The following is a 24,014-nucleotide window of genomic DNA, read 5'->3' as shown; positions in this document are numbered from 1 at the left end:
CGGTATCGCCCGCTTGTTTTGAATGGCTGCATCTGTACCTAAATTCTAACTGTAGTCGGATCAGGTATATGTGCAAAAATAAAAATAGGAAGACAAAAATTAGTCTGCCGGCCTACAAGGTAGATATGTTCATCAGAGTAAATATTTGTTGGTCAATATTAAATATATTTATAGTGCAAAGTGAAAAGGTTTACAAATTAGAAAATACAAGATTTAATTATATTTTCCACTCTTGCAGGTTGAATCCTGTGAGTACTGTATCCTCATGCTTTTAAAAATTATTTTTGAGAATTAGAGAAAATTTTAAAAGATGATCTTTTTTTTTGTGCAACAAATAGTTGTTGTGGAAACTATGTGGAAATTCAAAATTAAGGGATATATGCCCCCTTGTAAAATAAATTATTTAAAATCTATTGTAGTCTGTGCAATGCATGTGCAAAGTAATTAAAGCAAACTTTAATGATAATGCTTTTAAAATATTGTTTTCATTTTTTGTAAATATACTTACTGATAAATTAAAAAAACAACCAGTAATTAGCTGTTTTATTTTTGTAAATTTCACATTTACTTTATTTGTGGAGAAAAGTGCAAATAATTATATAATGCTTATATAAATAATACTTCTAAATTCATTATACTACTTACTGTGTTATTTGCAAAATTCTCAAAAACCTGCCTAATTGGAATACTACATCCAAATGACAAAACCAAGGCTGACTTTAATAGTAACAGTAAATAAAATTATGTTCTGACAAAAAATATTTATATATATAAAAATTGAACCCTTTTGGTTAAATAACCTAGAGAGATATGAACTAGTTTTTTTTTTTTCAAAGAGGATCCTTGTTTACAGAAATTTGGACTCTTCTTTGAGAACCACATGGGATTGGGACATGACTCGAAAGTCTGTCCGTCACATTAATTTTAATGATTTGAGCTACTGCTGGGCTCTTTTGAAGTGTTAACCTTGCTTTGACATTGGATAAATTATATCAAGGTCCTAAGCCACAGCTATTTTTTAAACTATCCTTGTTAATATTATTAAATCCATTTATGTTCCTCACTTTAAAGACAAAGTTGTATTACATTTACTAAGATAAACCTGACCTGGCACTTTTGTACCTACTGAACAAAGATTAATTTAATGGAGCAATGAAACCTCTAAGTTGACACATGAAAATGATGTGAAACAGACATTTTAGTGGGGCTTTTCTGTGATTCATTTTATATGGAATTTGTGTAATTAAAAATGTTTTCTTCTAATAGAAATAATGTAAATTGGCAAGTTGATGAATGGTGACCTGTAACAGTAGTGACTTCAGTGGAACACATTGTCAACATGAAAACTTTGAGTCTTTATTTTGTAGAACCATCTGAAGAGACTATTGTATACTTCTCTGGCAAGAATTTTCATTAGCTAGTATAATAGTGTTGTGGTGGTTAACTAAATCTACCAAATGCATTTCGCTGGATTTGTATTGGATGCAAATCCACATTGCTAACAAAACAGTGCACGAGTCAAGATTCTGTGTAACCTAAAACAGTATTTGAAAATGAGTTATATAGATGTGTTTGATCTTTAAGGTTTTTATCAAAACCACTTTTTCCACATGTTTTTAGTGTTAGTCTTTTTGCACTAATAATCACACCATGTATTAAACCAATATTTTTTTCCTGTGGCATTAATGTGCTGAAGTAGATATTATAACATTAGAAAATAAAATATTCAACTTCCTAATGCATCTCTTGAAGATTGCTTTGTTATAACTGAAATCATTTTAAAATAAGGCATACTAATCCTATTTATTATGGAAATGGTAATATATTTAAATATACTGGAAAGACTCTAGATATTTCATTCCTATTGATCTGAACAGGGTCAATAACTGTACATAACACACAGATAAACAAATATTATTTGGCAAAAAAAGCTTTATGTGATGCTAGGGTTAAATTTATATCTTAAACACATTTACTGTCACTTTATCAAATATTTGCAAGAAAACAACACTAAATCATATTCTGTGGTGTCATGTGTATCTGTTCTTTTTACTATTGACAAGCATTTATCTTTTAACTTCAGTGATTAAACATGTTTGAACTTGAATGGAAGAATGCTGGACATAAGGGCTACTATGTAATTCTATACTATGTTATTATGAAACTAAGTAGCCAATTGTGTTAAAAGAAGCTATCTTTGGCAAATAAGGAAAAGGAAGATGTGAGTGATTTTGTAAACCTGCCAATCTGATAAGCACAGAGAAACATGATAAATAACAGAAAAATGTTAAAGGACTGTTCACTTTTAATTACTTTGAGAAAAATGCACCAAGCATCTCTTGCGCATGAAATAAATAAAAAAACATCTTTTAACTTCTGAGACAGACTCCTGACTGTATTTTAAGGGGAAACAGGAACATTTCTACAGCAAACATAATGTTGCCACCACCATATTTGAAAGCAGAGATGATGTTGGAACACATCACTGGAACACAGTGCTAATTTTGCATTTAAACCCACCAAAATTCCAATTTTTGTTTTGTGACCACAAAACCATTTGCCATTTGTTTGCAGTATCACTTACAGTAGGTGTTTTTTTGCAAAGCTGAACACTCCAATGCCTGGTAATTAACCTGTTATTACATAGAGGAAAGATCTTATGTCTATGGATCACACTGCATTTAAGTGATGATTTAGGACAATGTTATTTTGTTGATTCAATATATGCAACACCTTGAATGCAAGTGAACTAACAAACCCTTCACCTTTCCTTTAAATCATATCAGATGACCTCTAGCATGAGATACTATGATAAGTGTGCTTAATAGATTATCCATTATCTGTCAGTGCTTAGAAAATAAAACCTTACTGTGATGAGTCAGCAGTGAGTTTTTAAAAATTTTAAATTCAAAATGACTTTCATCATTCCATTCTGTGAAGCATTTAGCACTTTACACAAGCCACTATAACTTGAGACTGTTAGGTTAATGCAAGTAATTTCAGTGACAAGCATGCAGTGCCTTAAGGACTGTTAACCATGAAGGGAATGGAACAAAAACTTTGTGAAGTGAACAAGGGCATTGGTATAAGGGATGGTGATGGGTGGCCAGAGACAATGGTGCTGTTATTGAAAGGTGTTTCTGTGTGTGCTTATGTACATAATGTGTTTATTTAATAATATGGTAATGTCACTTTATTTTTATAGGCAGTCCTTGGGTTACAGCTATTAGTACTCACCTGGTAACTTAAATTTGACTTAAATTTTACATGCGATATGATGTATGTTCTGGAAGGTTTACATTAGATATTTGAAGAACAAGTCGGGTTTTTCCATGGAAAAACAGAGCAAAATAAGCAAAGCAAAGTCACCACCAGCATCCAGCAAGATTCCATTTATGCTCTTGTTTTCTTTTCACATGAAGCAGACTCTGCATATTCCATAAATCCAATACAGAATCAGAGGGAAGTTGAAGCCTATCTGGCAACAGGATAAACCCAGAGCAGGATGCCAGTACATCACCAACACTGCATATTATCCATCCAAATGATTTTATTATTATTATTTACTGTGTATTGTTATTTTGTTTAATTACTTAACAGTACAGTGTATTGAAAGTGCAGTATTTATATATTTGTTGTAAACATCACCAGTGTTTAATGGTGTTCCATGGTGATGTCTTGTGTCATTTATGGGCTTTTTTTTCTGGACAGTAAGATTGGTGAACTGCACTGTTGGATCAACAAGAGAGACTGCTGCATCTTCTGTTTTCACTGAAAGTTTGCTTAAACTCAACCCCAATACCACTGTACAACCCATTGGATTCACACTATACAGAATACTCCACACAGCTGATTCTACTGGGAAGTAGAAAGGAGGTTGAGTGTGTTTTATGATCAATAACATTTGGTGTACTGATAGAAATTCTCTACAATTCGTGCTCATCTTATCTGGAACACATCACTATAAAATATTACCCTTTTTATCTAATGAGGGAATTTTTTATTATTATTATGCTGATGCTGAAGCAGCACTCAGTGCTCAGTACAGTACAGCATTATCAGTAAATATAAAAATAATGCACCCTTTATTGTGACGATCTTAAATTTGAAAGTGCTAAAAACCAAAGTACTTTCTGCACTTTTCCATTCCCACTAGAGGCAATAACACACTAAATCACTGCTATAACACCATTAGAGGAGCATACTGCTCCATCAACATTTTGGAAAGTCTGACCATGACCCCGTGTCCGTTTACAAATAGAAGCTTACCTGCTAACTGCAGTTAAGACCATGTAGTGCTAGTCAAATGCTGCTGAGCAGGAACTTGCAGACTGTTTTGAACTTTTGAAATAACTGGTCTATATTCAAAGATTCTTCCAGTAATCTAAAGGAGTGTACAGAGGTGGTCATATTCTATATCAATTATGGTGTGGACAAATGTGTTCCTACCAGGAAGATCCAGATATTCAGAAGCATGGATGAACAAAGACATTCACTGTAAACTTAAAATGTGGTCTACTGCCTTTATATCAGGTGACAGACAACTATATCAATAAATCTCAGTATTACCTCGAGAAAGCTATCAAACTGGCACACAGGAATACAAGGTGAAATTAGAAAAAAGGGTGGATGTGACCGCTCAGTTTATCTCACGTCAGTGGTCATTAAGTGTCTGGAAAGCCTAGTATTGTCTTATATAAATTGCAATGTCCCAGACTTCCTTGACTCACTTCAGTTTGCTTACTGTTCAAATAGGTCAATTAATAACGCCATATCTCTTGCACTACATACTGCCTTAGAACACTTAAACAGGTAGGGCACCCACATTAGGATGCTGTTTATAGATTACAGTTAGGCATTTAACACAATTGTTCCTGGCAAGCTGCTCGCAAAACTCAGGAATCTGGGCTTATGCAACTCCATGTGCAACTGGATACTGGCTCTCCTGATGGGCAGACCTCCGTGTAATGATCAGTTCTTTCCGGACCCTATGCGGACGACACAATCCAGATTTAGGAAAAAGACCATGCAGGAATACGGGGATGAAAATGGGGGGGGGGTGTCCGAAGTGCGCTGGTGCAGGGGGAGGTGTGGCCCAGGCAAACAATCCAAAAATAATCCAGAGAGGTGTAGCGGCGAGGCTTATTAAAATACAGGAATTAAGTTTTCTGCTCCCTTGCCAGTGAGGCCCCATCTCTCTCTTCATCTCTGTGGTGCAGTCACAGAGAAGCTATTCATGCAGGCTGATTTAAAGATGTTTTCTTTTGATAAGGGACAGCTCCCAAATGGGGATGCACTTAGCTAAGTCTGGCTATCATGATCAATGGTCATCCATTGGTGCCTATCTGTCTAGGGAGTGCCAGATGAACATCTGGACTGCATTCCTAGGTGTCAGGAGTAAGTGACTCATATCTCACCTTAATCAAACAATCAGGGACTGGTAGGGCAGAGTAACCCACGTGGGTTTCTGATGCCCATGAAACTTTCAGCCAATGAATGAGCTGAAGTTCCTCCAGGTAAAAACAGGCAACACAGAGCTCCCAGAGAACTATTCTGAGGAGAATTCCGGGGGTGCGAGACAATTCCAGGGCAGGACGGCCCAGGAGCAGAAAGGCTCCCAAGGGCAGGGCATTCTCGCAGCGCGCCTCCTGACCATCCTGAGACTCAGCCCGGACCAGCACGTAATGGCCAGCACGATATGCAGACCCCGGATGAACGTCAGCACCTGGCTTTTAAGGTAGGCTGGGAACAGGGGTCAGGTGCACATAATCAAGTCTGAAGTGAAAGAGCCGGAGCACCCTTAAGGAGGAGGGACTATAATCGTGACACTCAGGTAGTAATCTTAAACATTGGCGCTCCCCTAGGCTGCTGCCTCAGTCCTAGACTGTACTCCTTGTTCATGTATGACTGTATAGCCATATACAATAGACACCACAGTTATTTGGCTGATCAGTAACAATGATGAGTCTGCATATAGGAGTGAGGTGGGCCATCTCACAAGATTGACAACAATCTGGCACTGATTTTTAACAAGACCAAAGAAGTCATTGTAGACTTCAGGAGTCACACTTCTATCAGAATTGAGGGCACCACAGTGGAAATTATAAACTGCTTCAGATTCCTTGGTCTGCAGATCTCCAGTGAATTGGCTTGGACTCACAAAACTGTAACTGGTCTGAAAAGGGCACAACAGCACCTCCACTTTCTGCAGTGCCTATCGCCAGCAGCCATATCACCCTGCAACTCACAACTGGCAACCCACTGAAGCTAAGCAGGTGTGAGCCTGGTCAGTACCTGGATGGGAGACCTCCTGGGAAAAACTAAGGTTGCTGCTGGAAGAGGTGTTAGTGGGGCCAGCAGGGGCGCTCACCCTGTGGTCCATGTGGGTCCTAATGCCCCAGTATAGTGATGGGGACACTATACTGTAAACAGGCGCCGTCCTTCGGATGAGACGTAAAACCGAGGTCCTGACTCTCTGTGGTCATTAAAAATCCCAGGGTGCTTCTCGAAAAGAGTAGGGGTGTAACCCCGGTGTCCTGGCCAAATTTCCAATTGGCCCTTACCAATCATGGCCTCCTAATAATCCCCTTCTATGAATTGGCTACATTACTCTGCTGTCCTCCCCACTGATAGCTGATGTGTGGTGAGCGTTCTGGCGCACTATGGCTGCCGTCGCATCATCCAGGTGGATGCTGCACATTGGTGGTGGTGGAGGGGAGTCCCCATTACCTGTAAAGCGCTTTGAGTGGAGTGTCCAGAAAAGCGCTATATAAGTATAAGCAATTATTATTATTATTATTATAAAGAAATGAGGTATGGGGAAGCAGCTACTCATTAACTTTTACCACAGCACCATAGGAAGTGTCCTTGCTAGTGGTATCGCTCTATGGTAAATCAATACTACCATGCATGGCAATGGTGCTCTACAAAGGGTTGTGGCAATGGTATAGAGGATAGGATGTGATTTACCATCAATTGATGATATTCACACCATCCACTGTTGCAAAAAAGTCCAATCTATCATTCATGATCCCAACTATCCCAGCCACGAGCTGTCTGATATGTGGTATTGCTCTATTAAAGCATGAAACACTAGGCTTTAAAATAGTTTGTACCCTATGGCAGTGCCAGTGACAAAACAGCTAACTGTGCAATGTCTCAGAACTCAATGCTCCTCTGCACTATGCAGTTTTGACTAAGACCACCAGGTGTTTTTGTTCACTATCACATATTTATTTTTCTGGTTGTTTACTGACTGTACATACTATCACTACTTATTATGCACCATTTTGTAACGTACTGTCTACATTGTGTTGTGTTGTCTGTTGTTCTGTGTCGTCTGCTGTACAGTGCATGTCCTGAGAGAATAGCATGAATAAGAATTCAAATGTACATGTACATATGGCAAAAAACTCCTCTACTCTACTTAATTTACTGTACTATATATTGGTATCCAATGTACACACATACAGTGGTGTGAAAAAGTGTTTGCCCCCTTCCTGATTTCTTATTTTTTTGCATTTTTGTCACACTGAAATGTTTCAGATCATCAAACAAATTGAAATATTAGACAAAGATAACACAAGTAAACACAAAATGCAGTTTTTAAATGAAGGTTTTTATTATTAAGGGAAAAAAAATCCTAACCTACATGGCCCTGTGTGAAAAAGTGAAAAAGTGATTGCCCCCTAAACCTAATAACTAACCCTTAGCAGCAACAACTGCAATCAAGCATTCGCGATAACTGGCAATGAGTCTTTTACAGTGCTGTGGAGGAATTTTGGCCCATTCATCTTTGCAGAATTGTTGTAATTCAGCCACATTGGAGGGTTTTCTAGCCTTAACCGCTTTTTTAAGGTCATGCCACAACATCTCAATCAGATTCAGGTCAGGACTTTGACTAGGCCACTCCAAAGTCTTCATTTTGTTTTTCTTAAGCCATTCAGAGATGGACTTGCTGGTGTGTTTTGGATCATTGTCCTGCTGCAGAACCCAAGTGCGCTTCAGCTTGAGGTCACGAACAGATGGCCGGACATTCTCCTTCAGGATTTTTTGGTAGACAGCAGAATTCATGGTTCCATTTACCACAGCAAGTCTTCCAGGTCCTGAAGCAGCAAAACAGCCCCAGACCATCACACTACCACCACCATATTTAACTGTTGGTATGATGTTCCTTTTCTGAAATGCTGTGTTACTTTTACACCAGATGTAATGGGACACACACCTTCCAAAAAGTTCAACTTTTGTCTCGTCAGTCCAGAGAGTATTTTCCCAAAAGACTTGGGGATCATCAAGATGTTTTTCTGGCAAAACTGAGACGAGCCTTTATGTTCTTTTTGTGGTTTTCGTCTTGGAACTCTGCCATGCAGGCCATTTTTGCCCAGTCTCTTTCTTATGGTGGAGTCATGAACACTGACCTTAACTGAGGCAAGTGAAGCCTGCAGTTCTTTGGATGTTGTTGTGGGATTTTTTGTGACCTCTTGGATGAGTCGCTGCTGCGCTCTTGAGGTAATTTTGGTCGGCCGGCCACTCCTGGGAAGGTTCACCACTGTTCCATGTTTTCGCCATTTGTGGGTAATGGCTCTCACTGTGGTTCGCTGGAGTCCCAAAGCTTTAGAAATGGCTTTATAACCTTTCCAGACTGATATTCTCAATTACTCTGTTTCTTATTTGTTCTTGAATTTCTTTGGATCGCAGCATGATGTCTAGCTTTTGAGGATCTTTTGGTCTACTTCACTTTGTCAGACAGGTCCTATTTAAGTGATTTCTTGATTGAGAACAGGTGTGGCAGTAATCAGGCCTGGGTGTGGCTAGAGAAATTGAACTCAGCTTTCCAAAGATGTGATAAACCACAGTTGATTTATGTTTTAACCGGGGGGGCAATCACTTTTCACACAGGGCCATGTAGGTTTGGATTTTGTTTTCCCATGATAATAAAAACCTTCATTTAAAAACTGCATTTTGTGTTTACTTGTGTTATCTTTGTCTAATATTTCAATTTGTTTGGTGATCTGAAACATTTCAGTGTGACATACATGCAAAAAAATAAGAAATCAGGAAGGGGGCAAACAGTTTTTCACACCACTATATATATATACAAATTACAACAGTGAATAAATTAGTTTATCTGTAATTGTGGTGGTAGTGTGAAACAAACATCTAGGGAGATATCTCAGCAAAACCTAGAAAATATCAGCCACAGTGCTAGTTTATTGTCATAAAGTCAGATAAGCTTAAACAACAAAAAATATGATCTTTCTGACTGTGCTTTATGTGTAAAATAACTGCATGTATGCCCACACTGTTGTTGACAGGGCTTTGTCCTGAAACTCCATTACAGTGGTATGGTGGGCTAAGCCATCTCTAGTCCTCCTGAGACTTAAAACAAAATTGGATTTGAGTTTCACTGTGGAACTTCAGACTAGTAAACTGAGACCTTTTAATAGACTTCACAATGACCTTTATTCAATGAAATATGTTAGACAGATCCCTTAGTAATACATATTACCCTGAAATTCAGATTTCATACTGTTTCCTTCCACAATCTAACAACATACTGATAGGTTAATTGACATGTGGAAATTGGTAGTGATGCGGCTGTATGTATCTGCATTTGTGTCTGTGTGTACCTTACAAAGGACTGGCGTCCCATCCAGTGTGTATCCCACATTGCACTTGTTGTTTTCTGGGATAGGCTCCCCTGTGATCCTGTATTGGATAAAGCAGTTAGAAAATGAATGGATGTATATAAAATATTGGTAGATTTAAGTATTTTGCAGTTGTGTTCATTATCAATGGTCAGTAATTATTGGAAATCATTATCAATCTGGAACATACCAATCATGTTATTTTATGTAGAACACCTTTTATCTCAAGCTATTATAGTTATGTTTACATTATTTACAAAATTTATTTCAAACATAGCTTCTATTAGTTTGTATGCCAATGATGTGTGCTTTCATGGTGCAAACCATTAATACCACCCGTGCATGTATTATGGCAAAATGTTGAATTTTAGAATCAAACAAATTCAGAGTATATCCTACCTGTAATGGGACCCAATCTTTCCTAAAGGTAAAAATATGACAGATTACTAAAAATGATCAAATATGTTACATTTTCCCTTTTCACATCTGTTGTCACAATACAAAAAAAAAACAAGGAATTGCGTCACTTTAATGGCTGATAATGTCAGACCAAAAATGTAAGCAACCACCTGATCAGTACATGTACAAGAAAGTGCCAAGGAAAATCAGGTTGCTGCCAGAAGTGATGTCAATAGACTTATTCTAACATATTCTTCCCTCTGGACCAGAAAGTCCAAACTGAAATTATATAATACCTATAAAGTGCTGTTTCACTCTGACATCTTTCAAACTGTGTCTTCTTTACAGGTCCTAATGCACTATAACAGACTTAGTTTGATAACTGTTGATAACTCTTGATAAGTTCCAGTTCCATTCCAGTGCACTCTTTATCAGCAGGGGTCTACACACTGTATATTTCACACTGACTGAAGAAGAATAATTTACCTACAAAGTTCTAATCACATTGTGGTGTCATTGGTGTTGTTGAATTGCACAGCTAATAGTATGTGTGTACATACCTATATCTATTGTTTTAACAAAATTATTCAGTTCACTTTCAAATCAATAACTAATAAGTTTGTAGAACTAAGCAAGACAGATTTTTTTGAAAATGCATTTTTTAACTATATTATCTGAGAGCATATATTGATATACCAGGCATAATTGTAACTGATTTGTTAAAGCCTCAATAAGGGTCACATATATTTTTAAGAACATTGTGACTTTAGAGCTTAGTGCCTCAAACCCTTTTATGCACAGATTGAGCTGCCCTATAAAATCATTTCTGCTTAATGAATGGTACCCATCCATTATTCACAATGGTGAAATGGAAATATGCTATTATTAAATAATTCTATTATTAGCATTTGTAACAGTCCTACACTGTTTGATCAATTATGTTGTATTAATTGTATGCAGGATGTTATTCACGCTTTGACACAATCCACTGGCATGCAGACATTTGCAAATAATAATCTGAAATGCCAGTTAAATAACAAGCCTTTGTGAACTGCAAGTCAATTATAGCAGAATTATATTAAACCTATATAAACAGATGATTAGAAATAACTATCAGCTGTCTGAACAGAATTACACAAAACTACATATCAAATACTATACATAAGTTTTATACAGGGCACAGATGCTCTTGAGCTTGAACCTTTTATTTTCTGGCAGTATATGAATCATCCCTGGACCCTTAGAGTAAAAAAAAAGCTCTGTTAACAAAAATGCAGTCTTTCCCAATGATGACTTTGGTATAGAGTCTAAAATAAAGCCCTGCCATTTTAAAAATCAGATTTATATTCCTTAAAATACCTTTCACTTCTTTAAGTAGAAGAAATAGATGGGATATATGTGTTAAAATGAATCAGAAGATGTCCTTTAATGAATGCATTTTTAAAAGTGGTAATAAATTGTATTTGTATTTTGAAACAATAAGAGTTAAGAATTACTGTAGCACTTATATGGGGTTTCTTGAAGATGCCTGAATGGAGAATATATTTAACACAATTTACCACCTTAATCCTTGGAATGCAAGTTAGAGATGGATGACCGATGTTGAAAAAAAGGGAAAAAAAGGACTGAGCGTGTTTATTTCTGTGGACTGTTCTTAATTTAAAAAGTATATTTACATCTGAGCACATATTTACTATAGATATTTTTTTAGAATTCCAGATACAGTATCTACAAGCATGTCAGATGAAATGACAGAAAACTCAAAAAGAAAAGCCTCCTTTAACTTTAAATGTTATAAGATTGATGTTCATATGCTCTTTTTAGCAGTATCTGTTAGCATGCAAAAACTGAATAACTTTACAAGGCACATTAAATATAATTTTGGTAACATAAATGCACAACAGGAAGAAAATAAAATAGGTATATAATTTATATATACATATATTAATTACACAATGTAAGTATACAACATTTTTAGATAACTGCTTTGCCATTGACGTTTGAAGCATACTGTAACATGCGACCTAAAACAACTAAACATATTATTTACAATAACCTTTCTGTATTGTTCCAAAGTAAATGAAAAACACGTAGTTAATCTTATTGTTGCTGTATTGAAACACATCATCTTCATTTTTTTAATGCATTTAATTTACAATGCAATATTTCTATCAACTTTGGTATTAAAGCATATATATATACAGTACATAAATGAGTGTGGATAAAGTCTTTGTCCTGTGCAAAGGATTTAAAGAGTAATCCATTCTAATACTTGCAAGACTAAAATCAAATCAACAAGAACAACAAAAAATAAAGATGAAATTGCAATATCTCACCTAAAGCATCTGGTCATAAAGAAGATTATCGGCTTGCATTTTGATTAACATTAAAGCTATGCCTGAAAGCAGATGTCATTAAACTGTTCTTTTCACACATGGTGATATTAAGTTCTACAACAAGGTGAGCTTTCCATAAGAGACCTCAAACACCTTTGATAACACAAGATGTGGAGTCCTTAAAATAAACATTTTTCTGAATAGACTTAACAGATACAATGCCTCTATTTCAGCATACTGACTAAAATAAATATACAATTTTATGAAATTACTATTTCATAACAATGAAATAAATAATTCACTAAAATAAAATTCATTATGAGAAACTATTTTCATTTACAGTATAAATCTGGAGACCTATGTGTAGGGCAGGGCACCTACTAGAACAATCACAGTGTAATACCTTGCTCAAGGGTTTAATAGCAGTGTCCCTCCTCCAATTTGAATCCACAGTCTATGCTGCAGCCTAAATGATGCAGTTAAACTAGATAATTTTATTTTTATTTATACATTTTCTCAAAAACGTAATGATGAGAACAATTGAAAAAAAAATCTTTGCACCTTCATTAATGAAAACTATTTGTCAAACTTTTGCACATGAGCTTTTGGCAACCTCCCACTGGGTACTGTGACTATTTCAGTTAGTACTAATCAAATATGTCTAAATATCAGAAAGAGAAATCACAGGTGGCATAGTGAGAAAGTAACATTAAATTATGTTTAAAATTAGATCAAATCTTTAGGTTTTATGAGTTTGAACTTCTGTTATTTTTTTCTTTTTTGTGTTAATCAAACAAATCAAAGAGCAAACATTCCAATTATTATTATTATTATTATTATTATTATTATTATTATTATTATTATTATTATTATTATTAATTTGCAGAACTGTGAAAATTGTACAATGACTAAATTAATTCATTGTTATACCTAACATGTTTCTAAAGTTCCTAAGTTACTTAAATTTTATATTCCAAGCAATAGTACTGGATTTGTAAGAATAGTGAATGGTAAAAGTAAAAAGCATAACAATCTGAAAATGCAATATGATATTGCACTATGCTTTGCGTTCATAAGACAGAAAAATGCTGCTGGCTATAAGACATCAGACAGTATTTACATTGTCTGGTAGACTCTCATTCCTGGTGATATACCCTGTAATTTATAGAGGTGTTAATTTAATTAAGTCTTTAAAAAAACAGCAGTTTCTCTAGAAAAAAAAAACTATGAAACATCTATTCCACCTGGTTGCAAACTATGTATTATTTATTCGATCTATATTTTACATAAGATTCCAGCATTTTATTGCTTATTTATAAACAACATGTTTACTCATGAAATAATCAGAATTCTGTAATTAAAAAAAATACTTGTTGTGACATAGGAACGCAACAAATTATCAAATAAAATTAAAAAAACACTCAGCAATACTCAGTTGTTCAACTGTTTCTTGTCAGGGCTGTTTTTTGTTGAAACTGCAAGCTTTAACTGGAGAAACCAGTCACATATGTAAGAACATCCACATCCCCAACAACTAACCTTTACATAAAACACAGATGTTTCATTTTCCACATTTTATAATAGATTGGCTTGAGGTTTGATTGTAGAATTCCATTCCAATGGATTTGTGTGATTAACTGGTGTTGTAAATGATTTTGGAGCAGATTATGATGCTCTGTTTGTTGTCTCACATCTGCTCTAGCTAGATTTAGACTGTTCTTTTTGTAGTTATGTCTTTTATCAAGGCCAGATAAAAAATAAGAAAAACCAAACCCAATGATGGTTTGCATGGATGGCTACTGAGCAATTAACACAATTTCAAATGACAGAAAAAAGAATGTTCCTTTTGTCTTCACCTTCTGGAAATCTCTTATACTGCAACAAAAACATATTTTTATATAAAACATGCTAAAAACAGAAACACTGCAACGTTAGCATGCAATATACCTTAAGAACACAACTATTATATTTTGAGTTACTAATCATAAATTTGATATCTTTTTTATGTTAAGATACATCCCATTTAAAACACATGGGAAAATGGGAAATGTATCATAAAGCCAAAACCTATAGCTGCATATAGAATATTTAACAATCCAAGTAAATGATTTACAATGTGGAAAAGTTCAATTATCTCTCCTAATTGTTATGATAAAGCCCTTATTTCTTTAACATCCAGCTAGCTAAATATATGAAAATTGAAATAAGAATGTGTACAGGTATGTACAGTATATGTTTTAAAATAGACACAATTATAAATTTATAAGTGTGTGATACAAGTAAATACAAGTTAAAAAGCTGAAATGTACCTTTATGCCTCAAGGGGGTGGAAGACAATGGAGTACAGTAAGTGTTGCAGTGCAGCCCAATATGTAGCATAAATGGGTCAACAATGCTTCGGTAGTAGCTAAAGTGGTAGATCTGATGGCTGCATACAGACTTGAGTGGTGGAAAAATATGAAGAATTACCAGATGTACAGGAGTGTACTACAGAGTAATAGGAGGAATACAAATTAAGTGATGACAGTGAGGTTTATTATGAAATAACATTGCTTCTTAGCCAAGTGAACAAGCACTCATCAATGTCCTACTTCTTATTTATTTTACAAATTATTTAGCACCGGGTGTACACAATAAACTTAAGGAGTATCTGTTTGCTAAGATTTTGAATACTGTAACTGTACGTTTGCAAAACCTATTAAATTATTTATTTATTTTCTCAATTCCTCTGAATCCGTTTGATAAATATCTGGGTTTTTATGACTTTCTTGGTGATCTGTCCTTTCCCTATATAACTGTTCATTATAATTACTGGTTCTAACATAAAAAGTACATATTATTAGTAGCAATTATTATCACAGCATTACTATTAATAACATGTTATTTCCATTATAATTTGTCAACTTCAAAATTAGAATCATAATACACTATTTCTCCTCATATTTCAAAAGAATCCCGTTTTCCATAGTATAACTTTTTTTCTCTTCAACCTCTATGGACAATTAAACAATTTAGAAAAAACAAATCCGCAAACAACCACCTAAAAAGCTACATCAAATTTGCATTTGTTACAGGGCTTTGTTTTCCATATACTTTTAGTCAGTGGCCTTAATTTTCAGACAAGTACAGCTAAACCACTAAAAGTAAAAGGTGCTTTCATCTATATTTTATACAGGAGGAAAAAATGTGGTAACCATTGATGTTTTGAAAATATGATGTTTTCTTCATTCATCTCTCCAGTGCTGCTGACAGTCAAGCAATACATCTTGATATAAAGACAGATTTATAATGGATCACGACTAGTGGGAACTGAATAAAAGTCTCTGAAAAGTTAAGCTGAGAGAAGCTGTCAGATTTTGGGGAGATATAAAGTGACTTTTCATATTAGTCTTCAAGGGATCAAGCCAGTCATTACTTACTTTAAAGATGGCTTCAAAGTGTAGCCGGTTCTGTATGGTACCATGTAATAATGACATTCCCAAAAGTAACAACAATATAAAATATATTATATCTTAATTTAAACAACTTAAACTCTTTACAAATATGACAAAATTGTATTAGATAAAAACAAAATCTTTTTACTCAGGGTGTTTCCTATATGATAAAGAAACAGCTAATTCATCCACAAAGAAAATAGGGTAAATATAACTTTGGGTTGAGATGGGTTACCAAGACAAGCCAGGGAATCCAATCCCATTTTCATCCAGAAGTATCATTTTGAGTTTCATTTTAGTTTCATGATATTAAAAGTTGCAAATTGTGGAAAATCAGTTATAATATTTAGATGTAAATATTATATGTCTGAACTGTCCCTTAGAAACCCAATTTCACTAGGTAGACATAGAGGTTATTGATAAAAAAATATCTCAAAGTTTATTATTTGAAAGCAAAGTCATACAATTCAGACAACCTTGAGAACAGACGAAGATGGAAGGTATCTAAGAGATCTAAATATGCCATTTCTCAGTGTATTTTTATAGTTTCTGTGATTTGAATAAATTGAGTGCGTATTTAAAAAATATATAGATAAAGACTTTGGTTTGTTTCAATTCATGTGATATAGAATATGTAGAATATTGAAACATGATTCAGGCCAATAACATTGTCCAACATATTAACACATGAAAAAATAAATGCTTGAAGAGAATACTGAAGGAAAGTGACAGGTAAATAAACGGTAATGAAACAATTGCCATAAAAATGACCACAAAAAAAACTATTTAATTTAAAATGTATAAAAATGTGCAAATTATTTTAGGTTTTAAAACAATAAGAATGCTGTTGCTTTCAGTGGAATTACAAAAATGGCCAGTCCTTTTTATATTAAATTATTTTGTACAAATACTTATTTGAGTCATTGTCTTTTAAAGCACACCACTTTTTCAGAAAGTATATTTATTATTGTTTGTTGTGAAGAAAATGTATCTACATTACACTATGAACACCATTTGAATGAAGATTTATGAAATATTAGTACAATGAAGAGAGGCTTATAAATACTGGCATATGTATAACATCAAGCTTTGCCTTTATTATTTATTGCTTCCAATATCCATGAAATAAAAAAAAAACAAATTCTAAATATACTAAAAACAAAAATGACTATATTTTGAATAACAACATTATTTTTTTATAGTTTCCTTCATGAATACTCACTCATAATGCAGGACTTTAAAAGTGTTTTGCAAACTATCTCTTCATGTATGTTATTTGAGAAAACACCATTATAATATGAGAAATTAACTGCACTTACAGTAAAAAACACTCCTTAACCAGAATTATGTCAATATATTTGCAGCAGATCTTTATTCTTCCCTTGTACCATGCAAAAAGAAGCCAGTATTTGTAGAGTAAATGGAAAAAGTGAGGAATGCTGTCTGTCTTCACTCATAAAACATACAGAACTATTATTTTTCTAACCTTTTCCTTAGGGTAAATATTTAAATGTTCCCTTATACTATAACATGTAATGTACATTTAAACGGGTAATATCTGTCCATCCAGTTTGTTTATATGATATTGTTTAACTTTGAATACAAGTTTATGACAGTAATGTTAGCTCAATGTATTCCAGTGAGTTAATTGCAAGAAATATGTGTATTTACATTTGGTTTGGCAGAAAAGGGTATCTCATAATGAGATGTGGGAAGGGATAGAAGTTTGAAGTTTAGTTTTTTTTCTGGTTTGTAGTAGTTGTGTACTTATTGAAAATCAGTGATAGCTACCTTCTCAAAAATGCTATTGTTTGGTTAGTAGAAGTTAGTAGAAGTTTTAATATTTATTCATTATTTTATTATTGAGACGTTCATTGGTTTATTTGTTGTATTAAAACATTTTTTTAAAATAATGTTTTATGGTACTAAGGCTTTCTAAGCCTAACTATCGGATCTTCCACATTAAATTCAGTGCCAATTTCACTTTGGATTTTTAAAGTCAGGCCTCCCTAACTTTCTGATTTGATTCACTCAGTGAAATCATTTCTTTCTTCTCCACCTGAGTTACTGTGCATTTCAGCTACTGGTATGAAACAGATGCTATACATCAGTGATGGAAGGTAGAGGAAGTAGATACACTCTTGTATATGAATTGCTTTGTGATACTTTGGGACAACATGTGCTGATAAAAAACAGCTTAACACAAAGATAAATTAATCTCTCCTGTTTTACCTTCCTTGAACAAGTTTTCTGTTAATTTCAGGACAAATTTGAAACATACTGCTACTAACGTTTAAGGACTTGATTGTTTTTGCTCTTGACTATGTCAGTGAAATCTCATTTCATTATATATCTACATGCCGTTTGCTGTCTTTGGACTTTGGCCATATTTCAATAACTAAAACCAGGCTCTGAAACTTGGAAGGACGTGATTCCTATTATGTTGTTCCAAGGCAATAAAGTGATCTTCCAAACAATATGAAATCTTGTTAGGTTGTCACCACTTCAAAATCTGTCTTTTTAAGACATAACTTTTAGTTGTTTCACAGACTAACAGATCCGTCTTTTTTCCATCTGGCAGCTTTCTTCAGGTTCTGGCCATTGTGGCAGCAGCCAGTCTTCAGCATTCTCACTTTTAGGTTCAGAGTTCTCTTATCTCCTCTTCTGCAAGAGGTCCAGGCAAATGGCATCCTCATCCTTCTCTGGAGTCCCTCCTCCGTCACCTCTGAAACAATCTGCAATATAGGCAGTGGTTCCTTTATCCAATGGGCATTGTGCATCAATTTCTCTGTTTGACTGGTGTATTTTGAAAAAGGCCTCTGCCTTTCATGAGTTATTTACCCTCTGCTACTGCCCACACATTGTCTTAACCATTTCCATCTCTTGTGTAAGATTCTCCTGGGTATCTTACAGCTCTGCTAAGGTTTACTTCAGTGGAGACTATAACTGGAGAAGATGCATTCGTCTCCGATACATTCCACTTCTGCTTCTCTATTTTTTAGTTCGTCCTTTGTTTTGTTCAGCTGCTGCTGGGCTAAAAGCAACTCTTTCTTCTGTTTCCAAGCTTCTTACCAGGGTATTTGTAAATGGCTTAAAGAGTTGGCCATCTTTGAATACCACTCCTGCTTTTCTTGGTGCAGAATTTTCAGAAGAACCTTCAGCATGCATTTTTCTTTGCCTGAAGTACTGCATTGTTCACATTTGGTGGTATGTTTTTCTGAGCCTCTTCCATCTCTTATAGCTTCACTTTCATTCTGGAGGAACTACACAAACTACACGAACACCTAAGCAGACATGAAAACTCATACCCCCCGTCTATAGGCAGAAACTCAAGGAGGAGAAGCGTGCGACTAGGACCACCCAGGGCTGGTCAGAGGAATTGGACTCTATTCTAAGTCACGGCTTTGCCACCACTGACTGGAGGATTTTTCGCAAAGCTGCAGGGAATGACATTAATCTGTACACAGACTATGCTACTAGCCATATCAGCAAATGCATAGAAGATATTGTCCCCATGATTACTGTTCGCACATACCCAAACCAAAAACCATGGGTAAATGGTAAAATACGAGCTAAACTAGAACATCTGCCTTAAACTCTGGAGACAAGAACATGTACAGAAAATCCAGATCTGATCTCAGAAAAGCCATCACAATGACTGGGACACTAGGAATATGTGGAACGGAATCCACACCATCACAGATTACAAAGTGAAATACAGTGACACAACACACACTGCTTTTCCCCCCAATAAACTAAATTCATTTTACTTGGGGTTTAAAGTCCATAACATGGAAGCAGTTAAGGAAATCCCAGTAAACCAGGGGGAACACCCACTGTCTGTCTCCAGAGGTGACGTGTACAAAGTCTTTAAAAAGACTAATCCACACAAGGCTCCTGGCCCCGATGCTATTCCTGGTCGTATCCTGAAGGCCTGCGCAGTATAACTAGCAGACATCTTCACGGTCATATTTAATCTCTCCCTCACTCAATGCACAGTCCCCTCTTGTTTCAAGAAAACCACCATCATCTCGATCCCCAGAAAAACCGGAGTCAACTGCCTAAATGACTACCGCCCCAATGCACTCACATCCATCTTCATGAAATGTTTCGAGCAGCTGATCAAAGCACACATCACCTCCTTACTGCCTGACACCTTGCATACTGACACAGATCACAGATCAACTGTGGATGCCTTCACCACTGCTCTACACACTACCCCCTCACACCTAGACAAGAAAGAAATGTATGTGAGAATGTTGTTTGTTGATTACAGCTCAGCATTCAACACCATCATACCCTCAAGGCTTATCACCAAGCTCCAAGACCTAGGTCTAAGCTCACCTCTCTGCAATTGGATCCTGGACTTTCTGACAGGCCGACCGCAGGTAGTGAGAGTAGGCACAAATACATCCTCCACCCTGACTCTGAAGATCGTCGCCCCCCTGGGCTGCGTACTCAGCCCTCCCCTCCACTCCATATTCACCCATGACTGTGTCACTAGGAACAAAACAAACTCAATCATCAAGTTTGTGGACAATACAACGATCATCGGCTTGATAACAAACGGTGATGAGTCCGTGTACAGGGAGGAGGTAGAAACACTGACAGACTGGTGTCAGAACAACAACCTCTCTCTGAAAACCAGCAAAACTATTGAGTTGATCGTGGACTACAGGAAGCACCAAGGAACAGACCACGCAGACATTCACATCAGCGGGTCCACAGTGGAGAGAGTCAACAGTTTCAAATTCCTAGGTGTTTTCCTAAAGGGTGTGCTGTTTCTCAGACCAGACCTATGCTTCATATATCCATCACCATATATGAATCCCTCCTCAGCTTTGCCATAGCAGGATCTATACAATTGGCAGGTTAAAGATAACAGACATACCACTAACACAACACCACAAAAACCCACCAAAACTACATAACAAAAATATAAGCTCCTTTTTGAACACCTGATTTCTACTGACATCTATCATAACGGACAGCTAAGCTGCTTATTAGCTTCAAAACCAAACCACTCCTCAAAATATTAGTCTCTCTCTGACATTCTCCAAAAGTCTCTTGTAAGACTCTACACAAATACTCAGTTCCAGGTTTCTCAGTTCCACAAAGCTTCAGAGCCACAGTCAGGTCTTCTACCTTTGATTAACATCTGCACACAGATTATCTGCTTTCCATATTCCAGATAGCAGATAATTGACCAAAACAAATCTTCTTCCTCTGGATTTTACACTAAAGCCTAATATCACCTGATCCAGTACAGACCTTGTCTAAACCTGCTGTGCACCTACAGGTTGTAGATTATATGGCAGCAAGTACATTATGTTGTTAAATAAGTTCTCTATTTTTGATGGTTTTCCTTTTGTTGAAACTAAACACATACTGTTTACTACTCAATGAGTGCAGAATATAAAATAACATTAAATCCTATGGCTTAACAATTTACTGAAATTCTCCTACAAATGAAAAACTACACAAATGTAAAATTTTCACAAAACATTTCACTTTCAAATATTGAAATACCTACTCTTTACTGCTTTGTGCATCAGTTTTATCCCAACCTAACAAACAAAGTTCCAGGCTGTGTCACATATGGTCATGTCAGTAGGACAAAATCTATCTGTTTCAAACAGAGGATTGGAAACACCTTTCCTCAGATCTCATGCACATAATATTGGACTTTTTGAGACAAGATGTGAGGAATCAAAGGGAAACACTGTAGTGATGCCTACCAAATCCCTTGATGCTATGATAGACCTCATTCCAGAGATGCAGCCTGCAGTCTGAGAGAATGAGAAGAGTTGATTTGTGTGTGAGGGTGTCCCATTATGTGCAGTCACACAGTCTGGCTACATACAGTATACAGTATGGCCACAATGCACAAGCCTGCCCTTATGAGAAAAAAGATAGTTGATGGTGACTGACAGATGGAAACCACTCCTGTTTTATAAACTGTCACCTGAACAACTGTCTTGTGCCAAACTGTCAGGTGACACAGCAGTCTGGATCATGTGGTCAAGTCAAGGATATCATTTTTATCTGATCTTGCTTCCTTCTAGTCACTCATCTTTGCCTGAACCTGCCACGATCAGCACAAATTATAAGAAATTCCTTACAAAATAGTAAATCTCTATAATGTATTATTAAATAGAGTCAAGGATCTCATCTAGCCATTCAATGAAAGAAGACAGTGAATCACCTTAAGCAACATGGCTGGATTGCTTGCTTCAGACTGACACAACCTTTTGTTACATCAAATCAGTGGTCAAAACATAATGTTAAAAGGTCAGATATGACAGTAGTGACTTACGCACTTGCTTTTACTACTTATTGTATGTGAGAGGATTCATCCTCAATTCATCCAGATTTTATTATATTTAAAAAGTCACAGGATAAACTGAATAAATTGGATCAACACGTACAGATGCAACCATTCAAAACGAGCAGGCGATACCGCATTATTTTGCGGTGCGCTTGACGCAGCCTACCGCAAGTTACTGTAAATTCTCGTATAGTACCTCATTTAAACCACATGGTACCTCAAGTAAAATAATAGAATCCGGAATTTCTGCAAGGTGGAGCTAATAAAGCTCAACATCTCATGTTTGAACTGTCGCTATCAACGTCTTTAACGAAGATATTACTAATAGTATTAATAATGAATGACCTTGGACAAGCTGTAAACTCAAAGTATTGCCCTGGTCCACATTCTTTTTTTCATTGACCATCTTTGTAAAAGTAACACCACAGCATTTCGCAATCAGGCATTTGTTTCCAATCATGCAAAGTACAGTAATTTTTGAGAATCTCTGATTCACCATGCCTTTCACATGCTCATAAAAGAGATTGATTTAGGAACATAAACATATTACTGTATGCAAATTGTACTGTATACAGTATGAACGTGTATATTTAATGTCTTTACTGTGCCCATTTTAGTATTGAATATTTATATGGAATTTTACCACTGAAGGGAAATCTTAGCAGCTGAGCATAAAAAGAATAGGAGCATACTGTAACACGTGTGAAGGCCATGAACGATATTAATTTTGGAACATAAACATACAGTATATGGCTGGTCTCGGTACTTTAAAGAAAAAATACACACCAGTATTCCATTTCTCCCTAAACATTTTAAGCATCAAAGTCTTGTTACTAACGTGATACCGGCGTCAACAAGCATACTTTTAGAATTTGATTAAAAGGGGATATAATATGGAATCGCGTATCTAAAGAAATTAATAACGATATAATTATATTCATGTACCACCACACAAGAATAGTACACACTGTACAATGTCTGTTGATACTATTTCTGTAGGGTTTTTTCAACACTCCTCATGTGACCTTGCCAGTGGCGCTGTAGGTTAGTTTCCCGACTTATACATCACATGTTGGGTGTTTGAATCCAGCCAGAGGCATTACTTTTTTTTTTGATAAACTAAAACTTTTCCCCGAGTCAGAGATTAAATAACATTTCACTCGCACCAAACAAATTAATATTTCTAAATATCACAACATGATCGAATTTAAGTCATTTTAATAACAATGAATAGTCACCTATGCGTTACAAGATAAACATTTATATTGATTTAAATCGCAAACGCATGTTTAAATGTATGTGTTTTTTGATTCACAATCAGACAAATGCAACATAAATTGATATCTTTGTCTTCTAAGTATCTTAATAAACTTTCAGCATAGCTTTCTCCCCGTTTAGATTTATTTTTCTTGGGATCTTGGGATCAAACGTGGAAAGATTAGATTGTAATCATTTTTATTTTTTAAATACATTTTAGAAAAGTGTAATCTATACTAAAAAGCTGTACACCACCTGCTATAAAGATACATATTGTAATACTTTCGGGTTCGGATAGGACGGACACAAGAACTCAGACTTGCGGAGTTAAAGCAAGTTAAAGCCTTTATTTTTCTTCTCCATCACCACCTGCCAGCCCGGCTCTCCTGCGGGGAACTATTTTCAAGGAAAACGCATACCTGGCACAGTTGTTAGTATGCTTTTTGATTTGTTTCTTTTTCATAATTACAACATAAGTACCTGGTGTCTCAGTGGCTTTCAAAATTAAATTATGCATGCAAACCTGTGAACTGTCCTGTGATACTGGCCAGGTAATACCCTGCATTGTGGAATAATAGTTTATTTTAAAGGATAGAGAAAGCACAGAAAACAG

At 35.7% G+C, this 24,014-nt stretch overlaps 1 protein-coding gene across 3 annotated transcripts in view; it reads right to left on the bottom strand.

Annotated features, from left to right (window-relative positions):
* Positions 1–24,014, bottom strand: part of pcdh7b (protocadherin 7b) — a 359,406-nt gene that overhangs the window by 152,660 nt on the left and 182,732 nt on the right. The window contains exon 3 of one of the 3 annotated variants that reach the window (XM_069190512.1): positions 17,739–18,551. The exons of the other annotated variants lie outside the window; for them this stretch is intronic. Coding sequence (XP_069046613.1) covers positions 18,469–18,551 — 83 coding nt within the window. The 3' untranslated portion in view covers positions 17,739–18,468. Of the gene's footprint in view, positions 1–17,738; positions 18,552–24,014 lie in introns of those variants that run through there. 3 annotated transcript variants of the gene reach the window in all.

Source organism: Lepisosteus oculatus, chromosome 1, assembly GCF_040954835.1.
Source record: "Lepisosteus oculatus isolate fLepOcu1 chromosome 1, fLepOcu1.hap2, whole genome shotgun sequence".
Taxonomy (NCBI): domain Eukaryota; kingdom Metazoa; phylum Chordata; class Actinopteri; order Semionotiformes; family Lepisosteidae; genus Lepisosteus; species Lepisosteus oculatus.
This window is presented reverse-complemented; position numbering and strand designations above follow the sequence as displayed.